This window comes from Anomaloglossus baeobatrachus, chromosome 6, assembly GCF_048569485.1.
Source record: "Anomaloglossus baeobatrachus isolate aAnoBae1 chromosome 6, aAnoBae1.hap1, whole genome shotgun sequence".
Taxonomy (NCBI): Eukaryota; Metazoa; Chordata; class Amphibia; order Anura; family Aromobatidae; genus Anomaloglossus; species Anomaloglossus baeobatrachus.
Window position 1 is genome coordinate 137,454,136 of NC_134358.1, and position 18,569 is coordinate 137,472,704.

An 18,569-nucleotide genomic window follows, 5' to 3' on the forward strand; every position below is an offset into this window, starting at 1 on the left:
GCCGGACGCTCCGGGAGCGGCGGCGCGGCTGGGACTTGTAGTTCGCCGGGGACTGGGCGCCGACCGCGCTTTTACGGCGGCGGCGCTTATAAATCCAGTCCCCGGCTTCTGCGGCCTAGTGCCGCTTCGTTCCCGCCCCCTCCCTGTCACTCAGGGAAGGGGACAGACGCTGAGCAATCAGCGGCGCCGAGGGCTGGAGCCTTATTTACATGCTCCAGCCCTCTCACTGCACACTGTCGGACGCCGGATTCCCGCTCTGACTTGGGGCGCGCCCACGGCCCGCCCCTCCTCACACGAGCTGGGGAAGACGCCGGCAGCCATTACTGCAGTCCGAGCTCGGACTTTCGGCAACCAGGCAGGACGGTGGCGACCATACACCCGCTTATAGGCGGGCGGTAAGCGGCACACATAGTGCTGACCCCAATATATACTGCAGTGTGTACATGTGTATTTTAACTGCATAGGTCGCTATATGCCCGCTTGGAGAGCGACACATCAGCAGCAGGAAAGCAGGTGTGCTAAGGCACAGGCTTTCTAGGCTGCTTGTATTGCACGTACTGAAGTGTTCATTTGTGTTTATGCTTGTATGCTATACACTGCACTGTACAGTCGCTAGTCTTAGCTATATTCTCCTGGAATGGCTAGACTACAGCAGCAGAAAACCAAGGGTGCTGGGGCACAGGTTTTTTTCTATGCTGCTTGTATTGCATGGGCTGCAGTGTGCATTTGTACTTGTGCTTGTATGCTATACATTGCAATGTATGGTCACTCTTCTGGGCTATATTCCCCTAGATGACTAGTCTACAGCAGCAGAAGAGCAGAGGTGCCAGGGCACAGGCTTCTATGCTGCTTGTATTGCTTGTGCTGCAGTGTTCATTTGTACTTTATGCTTGTATGCTATACATTGCACTGTACGGTCACCAATCTTGGCTATATACTTCTAGATGGCTAGTCGGCAGCGGCAAAAAAGCAACACAGATTTTCAGTGCTGTTTTTACTACATGGGATGCTGTTCATGACACCGTCCCATTGTGTGCATGCTCCCCTGTAGCACTTCGTCTGCCGGGGTCTCTAGCACTTCGTCTGCCGGGGTCTCTACTAGTCGTGGCCAAAGAAACCACCTGTCATCCCTGTCCAAGGACAGGGACGGAGTTGCAGTTTCGACAGATATATTGTCATAAGATAGAGACTTGCAGTCCAGACAGGCCATGGGCAATCTTCCTGACCAACCTCATTTGGAACGGGGGGGTCCCAGGAGGACTCTCTGTATGATAAGGCAGCTCTCCAGGACTTTGATCCTGACATCGCTATCAATCCGGATACACCGGATGGTAACGCCATACGGAATGATCCTATAGCGTCCATCAATGGAAGGTTGGATCTTTCTCCCTCAGCTCCCCCAGTGGAGGAGTCAGCTTCACAGCAGGAGAAGTCCCTTTTCAGTATCTCAAACGGATATTGAGTATTTTTCTGGCCACGCTGACTTCAGAGAAGCAGTCCAGAAACACCACGCTTACCAGATAAGCGTCTTCTCCAAACGTTTTTAAGATACACGTTATCCCTTTTCCCCTGACGTGGTCAAGCGCTGGACCCAGGGTCCAAAGGTGGATTCTCCAATCTCCAGGCTTGCGTCTAGAGCCATAGTTGCACTGGAGATGGGGCTTCACTTAAAGATGCCATTCACAGACAGATGGACTCTGGTTGAAATCTGTCTAGGAGGCTATCGGCGTGTCGGTTGCTCCGGCATTCACAGCCGTATAGGCAACCTAACCTTTTCAGCTGTTCTTGCGCAGCTGGCCTTGAGCACATGTACATCTGTACCGCAGAGGCGTCCGTAACTCCGCAATGTCTGCACTGCGACTTACCCTATTAATGCTGTCCTAAAAGTACAGTCGAGGTTTCGGTCCTTCCCAAGCTCGGGCAGGTCCCAATTGTCCTCGTGCAAAAGGGCTACAAAACCTCAGACGGGCTCAGTTTCCGGCCGGGCTCAATCACGCCCAAGGAAGGCAGCCGGAGGAACCGCTACCAAGGCGGTCTCCTCATGACTCTCAGCTCTCTCTCTCTCTCCGCATCCGCGGTTGATGGCAGACTCCCCCGCCTTTGGCGACATTTAGCTGCCACAGGTCACAGACCGGTGGGTGACGGACATTGTGCTCACGTGCACAAGACAGTGTTCTGTTCTCGTCCTCCGACTCCATTCTTCAGAACGGCCCCACCTCCCCACCGAGCAGATGCCCTGCTGCAGGCGGTGGACGCTCTAAGAGCAGAAGGAGTGGTGATCCCTGTCCCCCCTCAGGAACGAGGGCGAGGGTTTGTACTCCAATCTCTTTGTGGCTCCAAAAAAGGACGGCTCCTTCCGTCCTGTTCTGGACCTAAAACTGCTCAATAAGCATGCGAACGCCAGGCGGTTCCGGATGGAATCCCTCCGATCCGTCATTACCTCAATGTCTCGAGGAGACTTCCTTGCCTCAACAGACATCAAAGATGCCTATCTCCACGTGCCAATTGCTACGGAGCACCAACGTTTTCTACGTTTTGTGATAGGAGACGACCATCTTCAGTTCGTAGCTCTGCCATTCGGTCTGGCGACAGCCCCACGGGTGTTCACCAAGGTCATGGCAGCAGTGGTAGCAGTCTTGCACTCTCAGGGACACCCGGTGATCCCTTACTTGGACGATCTACTCGTCAAAGCACCCTCCCTCGAGGCATGACAACGCAGCCTGAATGTTACGCTGGAGACTCTCCAGACTTTCGGGTGGATCATCAATTTGGCAAGGTCAAATCGGTCACCGACTCAATCACTAACGTATCTCGGCATGGAGTTCACACTCTATCAGCGATAGTGAAGCTTCCGCTGAACAAGCAGCGTTCACTGCAAACAGAGGTGCAGTCTCTTCTTCAAGGCCAGTCGCACCCCTTAAGGCGCCTCAGGCACTTCCTAGGGAAGATGGTGGCAGCCATGGAGGCAGTTCCCTTTGCGCAGTTTCATCTGCGCCAACTGCAAGGGGACATTCTCTGCCAATGGGACGGGCAGTCAACCTCCCTGGACAGGAAAGTCTCCCTTTCCCAGACGGCCAAGGACTCTCTGCAATGGTGGCTTATTCCCACCTCATTGTCACACTGAAGATCCTTCCTACCCCCATCCTGGGCAGTGGTCACGACAGATACGAGTCTGTCAGGGTGGGGAGCAGTTTGTCTCCGCCACAGGGCTCAGGGGACGTGGACTCAGCAGGAGTCCACCCTTCAGATCAATGTTCTGGAAATCGGGGCAGGGTATCTTACCCTACTAGCTTTCCAGCAGTGGCTAGAAAGAGAGCAGATCCGAATCCAGTCGGACAACTCCACAGCGGTGGCATACATCAACCACCAAGGAGGGACGCGCAGTCGGCAAGCCTTCCAGGAAGTCCGGCGAATCCTCATGTGGGTGGAGGACACAGCATCCACCATATCCGCAGTTCACATCCCGGGCGTAGAAAACTGGGAAGCAGACTTCCTCAGTCGCCAGGGTATGGACGCAGGGGAATGGTCCCTTCACCCGGACGTGTTTCAGGAAATCTGTCGCCGCTGGGGGGTGCCGGACGTCGACCTAATGGCGTCTCGGCACAACAACAAGGTCCCGGCATTTATGGCACGATCGCGCGATCACAGAGCTCTGGCGGCAGACGCCTTAGTGCAAGATTGGTCGCAGTTCCGGCTCACATATGTGTTTCCACCTCTGGCACTCTTGCCCAGAGTACTGCGCAAAAAATCAGATCCGATTGCAGCCGCGTCATACTCGTCGCCCCAGACTGGCCGAGGAGATCGTGGTACCCGGATCTGTGGCATCTCACGGTCGGCCGACCGTGGTCACTACCAGGCTGGCCAGACTTACTGTCCCAAGGGCCGTTTTTCCATCGGAATTCTGCGGCCCTGAACCTGACTGTGTGGCCATTGAGTCCTGGATCCTAGCGTCTTCAGGATTATCCCAAGGGGTCGTTGCCACCATGACACAGGCTAGGAAGTCCACCTCTGCTAAGATCTACCACAGAACGTGGAAGATTTTCTTAACCTGGTGCTCGGCTCAGGGAGTGTCTCCCTGGCCATTTGCATTGCCTACTTTTCTTTCCTTCCTGCAATCGGGGTTAGAAAAGGGCTTGTCGCTCGGCTTCCTTAAGGGGGAAGTCTCGGCACTATCCGTGTTTTTTCAGAAGCGTCTAGCACGTCTTTCTAAGGTGCGCACGTTCCTACAGGGGGTCTGTCATATCGTACCCCCGTACAAGCGGCCGTTAGATCCATGGGATCTCAACAGGGTATTAGTTGCTCTCCAGAAGCCGCCTTTCGAGCCTCTGAAGGAAGTTTCCTTTCTCGCCTGTCACAGAAGGTGGCGTTTCTCGTTGCGATCACATCGCTTCGGCGAGTATCTGAGCTGGCAGCTCTGTCATCCAAGGCTCCCTTCCTGGTGTTCCACCAGGACAAGGTAGTGCTGCGCCCCATTCCGGAGTTTCTCCCTAAGGTCGTATCCTCATTTCATCTTAATCAGGATATATCCTTGCCTTCCTTTTGTCCTCATCCGGTTCACCGGTATGAAAAGGACTTACGTTTGTTAGATCTGGTGAGAGCACTCAGACTCTACATTTCCCGCACGGCGCCCATGCGCCGTTCCGATGCACTTTTTGTCCTTGTCGCTGGTCCGCGCAAGGGGTTGCAGGCTTCTAAAGCCACCCTGGCTCGATGGATCAAAGAACCAATTCTAGAGGCCTACCGTTCTGCGGGGCTTCCGGTTCCTTCAGGGCTAAAAGCCCACTCAACCAGAGCCGTGGGTGCGTCCTGGGCATTACGACACCAGGCTTCGGCTCAACAAGTGTACCAGGCAGCTACCTGGTCCAGTCTGCACACTTTCACCAAGCATTATCAGGTGCATACCTATGCTTCGGCGGATGCCAGCTTAGGTAGAAGAGTCCTGCAGGCGGCAGTGACACCCCCGTAGGGGAGGGCTGTTTTGCAGCCCTAACATGAGGTATTTCTTTACCCACCCAGGGACAGCTTTTGGACGTCCCAATCGTCTGAGTCTCCCAATAGAGCGCTGAAGAAGAAGGGAATTTTGTTACTTACCGTAAATTCCTTTTCTTCTAGCTCTTATTGGGAGACCCAGCACCCGCCCTGTTGTCCTTCGGGATGTTTTTGTTGTTTGCGGGTACACCTGTTGTTCATGTTGAACGGTTTTTCAGTTCTCCGATGTTACTCGGAGTTAATTTGTTTAAACCAGTTATTGGCTTTCCTCCTTCTTGCTTTGGCACTAAAACTGGAGAACCCGTGATACCACGGGGGGGTATAGCCAGAAGGGGAGGGGCCTTGCACTTTTTAGTGTAGTGCTTTGTGTGGCCTCCGGAGGCAGTAGCTATACCCCAATCGGCTGGGTCTCCCAATAAGAGCTAGAAGAAAAGGAATTTACGGTAAGTAACAAAATTCCCTTCTTTTCTTTTTTTTCCTCCACCAAAAACCAAAGTGTGAACATACCCTTAAAGTAAAACCGCATTATTAAAGCTGAGCTGTTGGTGCTCAGTTAAAGGGGTTGTCCGACATAACAAAAATTTTTGAGTTTAAGCTAATCTGTGCTGTATTGTCATATTAAACACCCCTACATTGTTATTTTTTGTTTTCTAACTTTTGTTCCTCTTGAATTCACCCTTTATTCTCTGCAGCTTCTTGTTTACATTCAGCTCCAGCAAACATGACCACTTCCTGTGCTGAACCTCCCAGTCACAGCTGGCACCGCCCGGCCTCACTGTCCAGCCCCACCCCAGTGTCCAGCCGCACCCTCTGCCCGCCCCCTGCACACACATTCCCTGTCAGTATATTCTGCCCCAGCACCTGACCTATTATCACTACAACATTGCAAATAACAGCCCCACATCAGACTCTGCACCGCACACCACATCGGGCTCTGCACCCCACACCACATCGGGCTCTGCACCCCACACCACATCGGGCTCTGCACCCCACACCACATCGGGCTCTGCACCCCACACCACATCGGGCTCTGCACCCCACACCACATCGGGCTCTGCACCCCACACCACATCGGGCTCTGCACCCCACACCACATCGGGCTCTGCACCGCACACCACATCGGGCTCTGCACCGCACACCACATCGGGCTCTGCACCGCACACCACATCGGGCTCTGCACCGCACACCACATCGGGCTCTGCACCGCACACCACATCGGGCTCTGCACCGCACACCACATCGGGCTCTGCACCGCACACCACATCGGGCTCTGCACCGCACACCACATCGGGCTCTGCACCGCACACCACATCGGGCTCTGCACCGCACACCACATCGGGCTCTGCACCGCACACCACATCGGGCTCTGCACCGCACACCACATCGGGCTCTGCACCGCACACCACATCGGGCTCTGCACCGCACACCACATCGGGCTCTGCACCGCACACCACATCGGGCTCTGCACCGCACACCACATCGGGCTCTGCACCGCACACCACATCGGGCTCTGCACCGCACACCACATCGGGCTCTGCACCGCACACCACATCGGGCTCTGCACCGCACACCACATCGGGCTCTGCACCGCACACCACATCGGGCTCTGCACCGCATACACACACACATACACACATACATACATACATACATACATACATACATACATACATACATACATACATACATACATACATACATACACACACACACACACACACACACACACACACACACACACACACACATCGGGCTGTGTACCGCATACACACACACACACACACACACACACACACACACACACACACACACACACACACACACACCTAGAGTTATATAATATACATTATCCAGTAATAACAAGAAGGATTTGCGGGGCACTACTTCCACTGAGGACTGTCCACATCAAACAACCAGCGGCTAATTGCAGAAAGCACACGCGGTGCTATTAATCTCTGCTGTGACAAGAGAAAACCTTCCAGGTCGGACTATGCTGAATACAGCTACGGGGTGCTTGTTCCAAAAGCATCAGAGCATGAAACATTAAGCAAAGGGAGAAAAAAGGAACAGCACTCACCGGTAATTGCTGTGAAGTATTCAGGTTTATTTCATGATCAGAGGATACATGCTGCGCCGAAGCAAGTCTCTCACCCCCATGAACTCTCGTTTCTGCCCCCCTGCTGTGTCACCCATGATCTCTTCTCTAGCCCCCCACTCTGTCAGCCGTGCACGCTCTTCTCTAGCCCCCTCCCCCCGCTCGCTCTCCCTTCTCACTCGTGCAGCATGCTGTCTCTTCTCCGTGCTGTGATGATTGCAGTGTCCCATACAGAGCTCAGTGCTGTTGTTCGCTGGTGTCAGGTGACATCCCTGCTTCTGACTGTATTCAGAAGCCAGGAGCATGGGAGGCTGCAGTCATCAGAGACCGTGCACGGGGGAGGGGGGGTCACAGTTGCCCGGGCACCATACAACATAATGAGCTGAGGACACTGTTGGGCAAACAGCGCTAGGTGTCCTAGACAGAGAGGGCAGCCCTGTGTTTGTCCAGCACATACAGTGCAGAGATAGCAGCGCACAGGGAGGGGGGCGGGGCTCATCGCACTGTACAGCCCAGCAGGGCGGCAACATGCAGTGGCAGATTTGCATGTCAACATGGGCCTGCCCATGTTGACATGAAATGACCGGAAGTAGCAAAATCACAGCAGGAGCAGTCACATGACCGCTCTGAGCCGGGGGACAGGGGCTGACAGCAGGGCAGGTAAGTGGTCTCTATCTACTTACCTGCCCCAATGTAGCCCAATAGTGTAAATAATAAAAAAAGCAAAATAAGCCGGATAACCCCTTTAATATAGCAGACTGCTTACTTCTTGCTCTACATGAGAAAGAGAGTAGATCTGAAAGGTGTGCGATCCGCACTCACTATAGGGACAACCTACTGTTAATTCTTCACACATCTCCTGGGGGAGCAGTGCAGAGCTCTAAATAAGGCTGGTTTAGAATTGATGTTTTACTGATGAAGACAAGTATATTCTAAAACAGATTACTCAGGAAAGTGTCCGTGTCCTCTCACCCCCTTCCCGCTCCATGACGTCCATCCTCGACGGGCTGAGGGGCTGAGCCCATGCCACACAGGGCTGAAGCCACTATTGCTGCTGTTTAACCACATACAGTCATATGAAAAAGTTTGGGCACCCCTATTAATGTTAACCTTTTTTCTTTATAACAATTTGGGTTTTTGCAACAGTTATTTCAGTTTCATATATCTAATAACTGATGGACTGAGTAATATTTCTGGATTGAAATGAGGTTTATTGTACTAACAGAAAATGTGCAATCCGCATTTAAACAAAATTTGACTGGTGCAAAAGCATTGGCACCTCAACATAAGTGACATTAATATTTTGTAGATCCTCCTTTTGCAAAAATAACAGCCTCTAGTCACTTCCTGTAGCTTTTAATGAGTTCCTGGATCCTGGATGAAGGTATATTTGACCATTCCTGTTTACAAAACAATTCCAGTTCAGTTAAGTTTGATGGTCGCCGAGCATGGACGGCACACTTCAAATCATCCCACAGATGTTCAATGATATCCTGGTCTGGGGACTGGGATGGCCATTCCAGAACATTGTAATTGTTCCTCTGCATGAATGCCTGAGTAGATTTGGAGCGGTGTTTTGGGTCATTGTCTTGCTGAAATATCCATCCCCTGCGTAACTTCAACTTCGTCACTGATTCTTGCACATTATTGTCAAGAATCTGCTGATACTGAGTTGAATCCATGCAACCCTCAACTTTAACAAGATTCCCGGTGCCGGCATTGGCCACACAGCCCCAAAGCATGATGGAACCTCCACCAAAACTTACTGTGGGTAGCAAGTGCTTTTCTTGGAATGCCGTGTTTTGGTTTTTGTTTTTTTTTTTGTCTCCATGCATAACGCCTTTTTGTATTACCAAACAACTCAATCTTTGTTTCATCAGTCCACAGGACCTTCTTCCAAAATGTAACTGGCTTGTCCAAATGTGCTTTTGCATACCTCAGGCGACTCTGTTTGTGGCATGCTTGCAGAAACTGCTTCTTTCGCATCACTCTCCCTTATAGCTTCTCCTTGTGCAACGTGCGCTGTATTGTTGACCGATGCACATTGACACCATCTGCAGCAAGATGATGCTGCAGGTCTTTGGAGGTGGTCTGTGGATTGTCCTTGACTGTTCTCACCATTCTTCTTCTCTGCCTTTCTGATATTTTTCTTGGCCTGCCACTTCTGAGCTTAACAAGAACTGTACCTGTGTTCTTCCATTTCCTTACTATGTTCCTCACAGTGGAAATTGACAGTTTAAATCTCTGAGACAACTTTTTGTATCTTTCCCCTGAACAACTATGTGGAATAATCTTTGTTTTCAGATCATTTGAGAGTTGTTTTGAGGAGCCCATGATGCCACTCTTCATAGGAGATTCAAATAGGAGAACTACTTGCAAGTGGCCACCTTAAATACCTTTTCTCATGATTGGATACACCTGCCTATGAAGTTCAAAGCTCAATGAGGTTACAAAACCAATTTAATGCTTCAGTAAGTCAGTAAAAAGTAGTTAGGAGTGTTCAAAACAAGGAATTGTTAAGGGTGCCCATACTTATGCACCTGTCAAATTTAGTTTAAATGCAGATTGCCCATTTTCTGTTAGTACAATAAACCTCATTTCAATCCAGAAATATTACTCAGTCCATCAGTTATTAGATATATGAAACTGAAATAGCTGTTGCAAAAACCCAAATTGTTATAAAGAAAAAAGGTTAACATTAATAGGGGTGCCCAAACTTTTTCATATGACTGTAAATGAAACTGTCAATTGCAGGGATTTAGGGACAATGACCCAAAACACCGCTCCAAATCTACTCAGGCATTCATGCAGAGGAACAATTACAATGTTCTGGAATGGCCATCCCAGTCCCCAGACCTGAATATCATTGAACATCTGTGGGATGATTTGAAGCGGCTGTCCATGCTCGGCGACCATCAAACTTACCTGAACTGGAATTGTTTTGTAAACAGGAATGGTCAAATATACCTTCATCCAGGATCCAGGAACTCATTAAAAGCTACAGGAAGCGACTAGAGGCTGTTATTTTTGCAAAAGGAGGTTCTACAAAATATTAATGTCACTTTTATGTGGAGGTGCCCATACTTTTGCAGCGGTCAAATTTTGTTTAAATGCGGATTGCCCACTTTCTGTTAGTACAATAAACCTCATTTCAATCCAGAAATATTACTCAGTCCATCAGTTATTAGATATATGAAACTGAAATAGCTATTGCAAAAACCCAAATTGTTATAAAGAAAAAAGGTTAACATTAATAGGGGTGCCCAAACTTTTTCATATGACTGTAAATGAAACTGTCAATTGCAGGGAGTTAGGCGCACATCACAGAGTACCAATGGGTTGCTGTAGCAGTTGGCTGACCTACTTAGAGCACACCAATCACCAGGATTTTCCTATATAAACTAAAGCCAGTGCTATACTGGCACTATAATGCTGATTCTATACATACCTTTAGTTGTCAGATTGGATGTATAGTTTTTGAAACAGAAATAACTCATACCTGGAAGGAGCCCATACAGTCTAGCATCTACAGAGGCAAAAGATAGGGGCAGGAATAGATAATAAAACCCCACCCACATATTAGCTATTCAGTAGCTGCTGCCAATCAGAAAGCTGTACATTTCTGTAACTTTTACTTGCCTGTATTTTAAAAGCTATACATCCAATCTGACAACTAAAGGTATGTATAGAATCAGCATGATAGCGCCAGTATAGCACTGGATTTAGTTTATATAGGAAAATCCTGGGGATTTGTGAGCTGTAAAGGGAATCTGTCAGCAGGTTTTACGATGTAATCTGAGGACAGCAGGAGGTAGGGGTTAACACAGAATTCAGCGATGTGTTACCTATTAGGCTGTGTTCTCTTGTTTACTTATAATGCAGGTATTATCACTAGATGATTATGGCTGCCCAACTACAACTCATGCGCATCCTAGACCGACCACACTCCCTTCTCTGATAAGCAGCTCACTGTCAATAGAAAATGTGCACAGAGAGAGTTGTGGCTAGAGTTGAGTATCTAACTATTTGTACTCGCTATATTGATAACGAGTACTGTCTAATACTCACATATTTGTTCCGAATAATGTGTGCAATGCAACTCAATGGGGAAAAACTAGCAAAGTAACAACCCGGATGCCGCACTATTCATGCAAGTACCAAATAGTGCGGCATTCAGGTTGCTCGTTACATTGCGAGTATTCCCCATTGACTTGTAGTACACACGTTATTCGGAATGAATACACGAGTATTAGATAGTACTTGTTATGAGTATAGTGAGTACAAATAGTTAAGTACTCTCTTAACTCTAGTTGTGGCGTGTGCGGGCTTAGCTTTCTCAGCTCTGCTACATCTAAGAACTCTTGATTGTGTCACACCTGCTTCACCAGGTAAACTAAGTGACACATCGTTTGAATCAGTTTCTCTGTCTCTACATTATCTTACTCTCAGATGAGCTAGCAAAAACCTGCTGACAGATTCCCTGTAACCCCTTCAGCACCTTTGACGTACATGAACAGTAGTGTCTTTAACTTTGATATGGGCTTGCATGCTGAGCATGCGTTATTCCCCAAATATGATAGCTGATTTAGTCACATGCCTCTAAAGGCCCCTTTACACACTGAGACTTTCAGCGATCCCACCAGCGATCCCAACCTTGCCGGGATCGCTACAAAGTCTCTGAGTCTCTGGTGAGCTGTCAAACAGGCAAACCTGGCCAACGACGCAACAGCGATCCGGACCTGCAGAGCGACTTAGCTAGTCAAACACTGGAAACGAGTGTGTCACAATATCTGTCAATCACTATTCTCTGTCAGTCGGTCTCTCCCTCTCGGTCTCTATTCTCTCTCTGTCGGTCCGTCACTATCTCTGTCCCTCTCTCACAGTCTGTCGGTCATTTTCCCCTCCTCTCTCATACTCACCGATCCCCGGCACTGCACGGCATTCACACTGCTGCGGCGGCTTTTACTATTTTGAAAAAGCCGGCCGCTCATTAAACAATTTTGTATTCCCTACTTTCCCTGCCCACAGGCGCCTATGATTGGTTACAGTGAGACACGCCCCCACGCTGAGTGACAGGTGTCTCACTGCACCCAATCACAGCAGCCAGTGGGCGGGTCTATGCTGTGCAGTGAAATAAATAATTAAATAATTAAAAAAAACGGCGTGCGGTCCCCCCCAATTTTAATACCAGCCAGATAAAGCCATACGGCTGAAGGCTGGTATTCTCAGGATGGGGAGCCCCACGTTATGGGGAGCCCCCCAGCCTAACAATATCAGTCAGCAGCCGCCCAGAATTGCCGCATACATTATATGCGACAGTTCTGGGACTGTACCCGGCTCTTCCCGATTTGCCCTGGTGCGTTGGCAAATCGGGGTAATAAGGAGTTATTGGCAGCCCATAGCTGCCAATAAGTCCTAGATTAATCATGGCAGGCGTCTCCCCGAGAAACCTTCCATGATTATTCTGTAAATTACAGTAAATAAACACACACACCTGAAAAATCCTTTATTAGAAATAAAAAACACAAACAAATTCCCTCATCACCAATTTAATCAGCCCCAAAAAGCCCTCCTTGTCCGGCGTAATCCACGGACCTCCAGCGTCGCTTCCATCTCAGCTGCATGCAGGTGACAGGAGCAGCAGAATACACCGCCGCTCCTGACAGCTCCACGCAGCTAATGAAGACAGCCGCGCGATCATCTGAGCTGTCACTGAGGTTACCCGCTGTCACTGGATCCAGCGGTGGCCGCGGGTAACCTCAGTGACAGCTCAGCTGATCGCGCTACTCACCTCAGTTGCTGCGTGGAGCTGACCGGAGTGGCGGTGAGTAGCGCGATCAGCTGAGCTGTCACTGAGGTTACCCGCGGCCACCGCTGGATCCACCGCTAGATCCAGTGACAGCGGGTAACCTCAGTGACAGCTCAGCTGATCGCGCGGCTGTCTTCATTAGCTGCGTGGAGGTGACAGGAGCGGCGGTGTCTTCTGCTGCTCCTGTCACCTGCATGCAGCTGAGATGGAAGCGACGCTGGAGGTCCGTGGATTACGCCGGACAAGGAGGGCTTTTTGGGGCTTATTAAATTGGTGATGAGGGAATTTGTTTGTTTTTTATTTCTAATAAAGGATTTTTTCGGGTGTGTTTTATTTACTGTAATTTACAGATTAATCATGGAAGGTTTCTCGGGGAGACGCCTGACATGATTAATCTAGGACTTATTGGCAGCTATGGGCTGCCAATAACTCCTTATTACCCCAATTTGCCAACGCACCAGGGCAAATCTGGAAGAGCCGGGTACAGTCCCAGAACTGTCGCATATAATGTATGCGGCAATTCTGGGCGGCTGCTGACTGATATTGTTAGGCTGGGGGGCTCCCCATAACGTGGAGCTCCCCATCCTGAGAATACCAGCCTTCAGCCGTATGGCTTTATCTGGCTGGTATTAAAATTGGGGGGGACCGCACGCCGGTTTTTTTAATTATTTAATTTATTTATTTCACTGCACAGTATAGACCCGCCCACCGGCTGCTGTGATTGGGTGCAGTGAGACACCGGTCACTCAGCGTGGGGGCGTGTCTCACTGCAACCAATCATAGGCGCCTGTGGGCGGGGAAAGTAGGGAATACGAAATTGTTTAATGAGCGGCCGGCTTTTTCAAAATAGTAAAAGCCGCTGCAGCAGTGTGAATGCCGTGCAGCGCCGCGCCGGGGATCGGTGAGTATGAGAGAGGAGGGGAAAATGACCGACAGATTGTGAGAGAGGGACAGATAGTGACGGACCGACAGAGAGAGAATAGAGACCGAGAGGGAGAGACCGACTGACAGAGAATAGTGATTGACAGATATTGTGACACATCACTCCTTTCCAGTGTTTTAAGTCCCCTTTACACACTGAGACTTTCTAGCGATCATGCTGCACAGCGGGAAACAAAGGACCAAAGAATGGTCCTGAACCATTTGTAGCGATCAGCAACTTCACAGCAGGGGCCAGGTCGCTGATGCGTGTCACACACTGCAATGTCGTTGGGGAGGTCGCTATTACGTCACAAAACCGGTGACGTTACAGCGATGTCGTTTGCGATGTTGCAGTGTGTAAAGCCACCTTAAGAGCCACAGGTAGAGCGGCACTCTGTCCACGGCTATTAACCTGTTAAATGCCGCTGTCAATCTCTGACAGCGGCATCTATCATGTGCCGATGGGAAGCTCTACATTCCACAGTCCTATTGGAGCAGGACGTCCGCCATATATCAGTCAATTGATGACCCCTGTGTCTGTCATGACGATCTCTCCTTGCATCTCAGCTGCAAGCAGGCATCCATAGGAGATGGTGACTTCAGCTGCACAGAACAGTGCTGATGCTCTGCTCTATTATATATATATATATATATATATATATAATATATATATATATAATATATATATATATATATATATATATATATATATATATATATATATATATATATATATATATATATATATATATATATATATATATATATATATATATATATATATATATATATATATATAATATAATATAATATAATATAATATAATATAATATAATATAATATAATATAATATAATATAATATAATATAATATAATATAATATAATATAATATAATATAATATAATATAATATAATATTTCTTTGTCGCTCCATTGGGAGACCCAGACAATTGGGTGTATAGCTTCTGCCTCCGGAGGCCACACAAAGTATTACACTTTAAAAAGTGTAACCCCTCCCCTCTGCTTATACACCCTCCCGTGGATCACGGGCTCCTCAGTTTTATGCTTTGTGCGCAGGCTTCCAAGTCAACCTTGGCTCGGTGGATCAAGGAACCGATTCTCGAAGCCTACCGTTCTTCTGGGCTTCCGCTTCCTTCAGGGCTGAAAGCCCATTCTACCAGAGCCGTGGGTGCGTCCTGGGCATTGCGGCACCGGGCTACAGCTCAGCAGGTGTGTCAGGCAGCTACCTGGTCTAGTCTGCACACTTTCACGAAACACTATCAAGTGCATACCTATGCTTCGGCAGACGCCAGTCTAGGTAAGCGAGTCCTTCGGGCGGCGGTTGCCCACCTGTAAGAGGAGGGCCGTTTCGGCTTTTTATTGAGGTATTCTTTTACCCACCCAGGGACTGCTCTTGGACGTCCCAATTGTCTGGGTCTCCCAATGGAGCGACAAAGAAGGGAATTTTGTTTACTTACCGTAAATTCCTTTTCTTCTAGCTCCTATTGGGAGACCCAGCACCCGCCCCTGTTCCCTTCGGGCTGTTGTTGTTCTTTTGTGTACACATGTTGTTCATGTTGAATTGTTCTTTTGGTTCATGGTTCAGTTCTCCGAACATCCTTCGGATTGAATTTACCCTAGACCAATTCATAAGTTTTCTCCTTCCTGCTTTTGCACCAAAACTGAGGAGCCCGTGATCCACGGGAGGGTGTATAGGCAGAGGGGAGGGGTTACACTTTTTAAAGTGTAATACTTTGTGTGGCCTCCGGAGGCAGAAGCTATACACCCAATTGTCTGGGTCTCCCAATAGGAGCTAGAAGAAAAGGAATTTACGGTAAGTAAACAAAATTCCCTTCATATATATATATATATATATATATATATATATATATATATATATATATATATATATATATATATATATATATATATATATATATATATATATATATATATATATATATATATATATATATATATATATATATATATATATATATATATATATATATATATATATAATTTATTTATTTATTTTACACACACTGTAAAAAGTGATGGGGGAATGTTAACAAAATAAAAAAATCACAAGTTTAAATCTCCCCTTTTTTTTTTTTTTACTTTTTTGGCCCATTACATATAAAACAAACAAAATAAAATACACACATATGGAATCACTGCGTTTTGTACAAGTCCTATATATCAAAATATAAAACAAATTAATATAATTAGTAAACAGCTCAACAAAGAAAAAAAATCACCGTGCCAGAATTTTTTTTTTTTTTCGTGGGTCCCAAGACCCTCCCCCCCCCCCCCAACCGGTTTCCACAATAATTTAATAAGAAGCGATCAAGACACCACATCTACCCCAAAATAGTATTGGAAAAACGTCAGCTCAGGACACAAAAAATAAAGCCTCTCACAGCTTCTGATCTTAAACAGTGAGATCTTGCAAAAACAAGCCTTCGTAAGGCTATGGGAAAAAGAAATAAAAATGTTACGGCTCTTGGAATAAGGAGAGGAAAAAGCAAAACTAGATAAAAAATCTCAAGGTTGAGAAGGAGTTAAAGCCCCACCATGGCTGCCATCTTGGGGCTCCAAAGATGGCCATGTTGACAGAAAAATAAAAATGTTATGGCCTTTGAAAGTGGAGAAAGAAAAGAACAATAATGCAAAACTGCATATTGGAAGCATCCTGAAGTTGTTAGATACTGTATATAGCTATAATTTCTAGAAGTCACACATCTATTTTTATTCTAAATCACCCAGTTTATACTGGTGTGCTGGATCCGATTTTCACCTGCTTTGATCCGTGGGTTCTCTTTCATTATCTCTAGGTTATTAATTTATCTCATGCAAGAAATAAAAAAAATAAAATAAAATAAATAAAAATGATGGTTTCTCAAGCTTCTAGCAAACAGTCAGTAAAGTCTGGCACTAGGATCCTTTATTATATTTTAGCAGATTCATTCACTTGGACTTTGTTGTTATTGTTCCCTTTGATCCTTAAATAAATATATAGCCTGAATTTGCAGATCCCCCCCCCCCCACCCCAACTACTTCCCTTTTCTGTCATTTATTTTTTGCATTGCAAAAGATGGCTTTAAATAAGCTTCCTATTAGTGTGACGTGTTGTCTTCTGTGCGGTAATGCTTTTGTCCTCTGTTTACTTGCCAGGCTGCTGCTAATACTGCCAACAAAGAAGTGTCTGTCCTCCAATGCCACGGGGAAAGTGATCCACTAGTTCCTCTTATGTTTGGTGCTATGACTTCAGAGAAACTGAAATCTATAATGAACCCAGCAAATATCAATTTCAAGACTTACCCAGGGTTGGCCCACAGCTCGTGTAATCAGGTGAACGATATTATTTATATTTTTTATTTTAAAGCCCCAATCCAGTGTTTTTATCAGCACTAAAGTGTTGCTTTTCATCTAAGGCTAGGTTCACACTTCCGTTGTTTTGCATCAGTCACAATCCATCGCCTTGAGGAATTACGGTATCCTGCAAAATATTTTGCAGAAATCCAGTTTTTCCCCATAGACTTCTATTAGTGACGGATTGTGACTGATGATGCTGCGTTGCATCCGCTGCGTCACGGTCACTCGTTTTTTAACTGACCGCTGGGCGGGAGCAACGCAGCCTGTAACGTTTTTTGAGCAGCGCAATCGGTAGGATTTTGCTGCGCATGCTCTCTGGCTCCCTGCACACGTAACCAGGTAATACACATCGGGTAACCAAGCAAAAAGTGCTTGGCTTATACCTGATATTTACCCTGGCTGTGCAGGGAGACTGACACTTCCCCGCTCATCTCCGCCCCCTCCCGCACTCAGAGCACACACACACACACACTCACTTGTCCTCAGCCCTGCAGTCCCCGCGGCACTGACGTCCAAAGTGCCACGGCCCCGCTCGGCTCCACCCTCCCCGAACTCTGCCCCCTCGCGCTCCGCCCCCCGCACACAACGGAGTCTGACAAAGAATTCTGTCCTTTGTTATCTGTTGTACAGCGCATCAGTCACATGCGTCAAGCGACGCATGTGACTGATGCAAAAAATCGGAAATGGGAACTTAGCCTAAGGTCCATGCCCCCGGTCTTATACTCAGCCTTCACCTTTTTTCGTGGTCCCGCGGCGCTATCTTGTGACTGCAATGTCTGACTGACAGGAAATCGGAAGTTACGTCATATGCAATCATTGCAAGTCAATCAGAGCCAGAAGGAGGCTCTCGTAGACTTGTGTGGAAGAGTAGCCTCCAGCGTTGCTCCATGAAACAGTGGAGAGATATGGCCGGTCTGAAATACCCAGAGACCTACCTGAGCGGCGACAATGGCAAGTGAAGACGGTAGAGGGTAAGTATAAGACACGGGGCAGGGAACTTAGATTAGAATCATCACTCCAGCAGTACAATAAAAAATAAATACATTTTTTTTATAAAATGTCGGAGTTGCGCTTTAAATCCCTTTTTTGGAAAAAGGTGAGGTGAATATCAATAGTCTTGGTTACTTTTTTTTATCGGTTACGCTTTAAAAAAAAAAAAGTAGGCGCTGTGAAAAATTCCAATTTTTGATAGAATGAGAATCTCACATTTTACCAGCCCCCCCCCCTCTTCCCTTTCCAGTAGGATGTAAGCTGGTTTGTCACCAAATCCAAGGTCCTAAATCAAATCAACCTAGAGGAGGACACATTAGGGTTATAATCTCTGGACAGATGGTCTCTCTCAATGTAAGGCTGGAGCCACACTTGAGTGTGACTCGT

At 47.5% G+C, this 18,569-nt stretch overlaps 1 protein-coding gene across 2 annotated transcripts in view; it reads left to right on the top strand.

Annotated features, from left to right (window-relative positions):
• The window catches only part of LYPLA1 (lysophospholipase 1), a 59,996-nt gene that overhangs the window by 32,332 nt on the left and 9,095 nt on the right, over positions 1 to 18,569 (top strand). For both annotated transcript variants that reach the window (XM_075353269.1, XM_075353270.1), the window contains exon 8: positions 16,992 to 17,168. In XM_075353269.1, the coding sequence (XP_075209384.1) occupies positions 16,992 to 17,168 (177 nt within the window). The remainder of the gene's footprint in view (positions 1 to 16,991; positions 17,169 to 18,569) is intronic.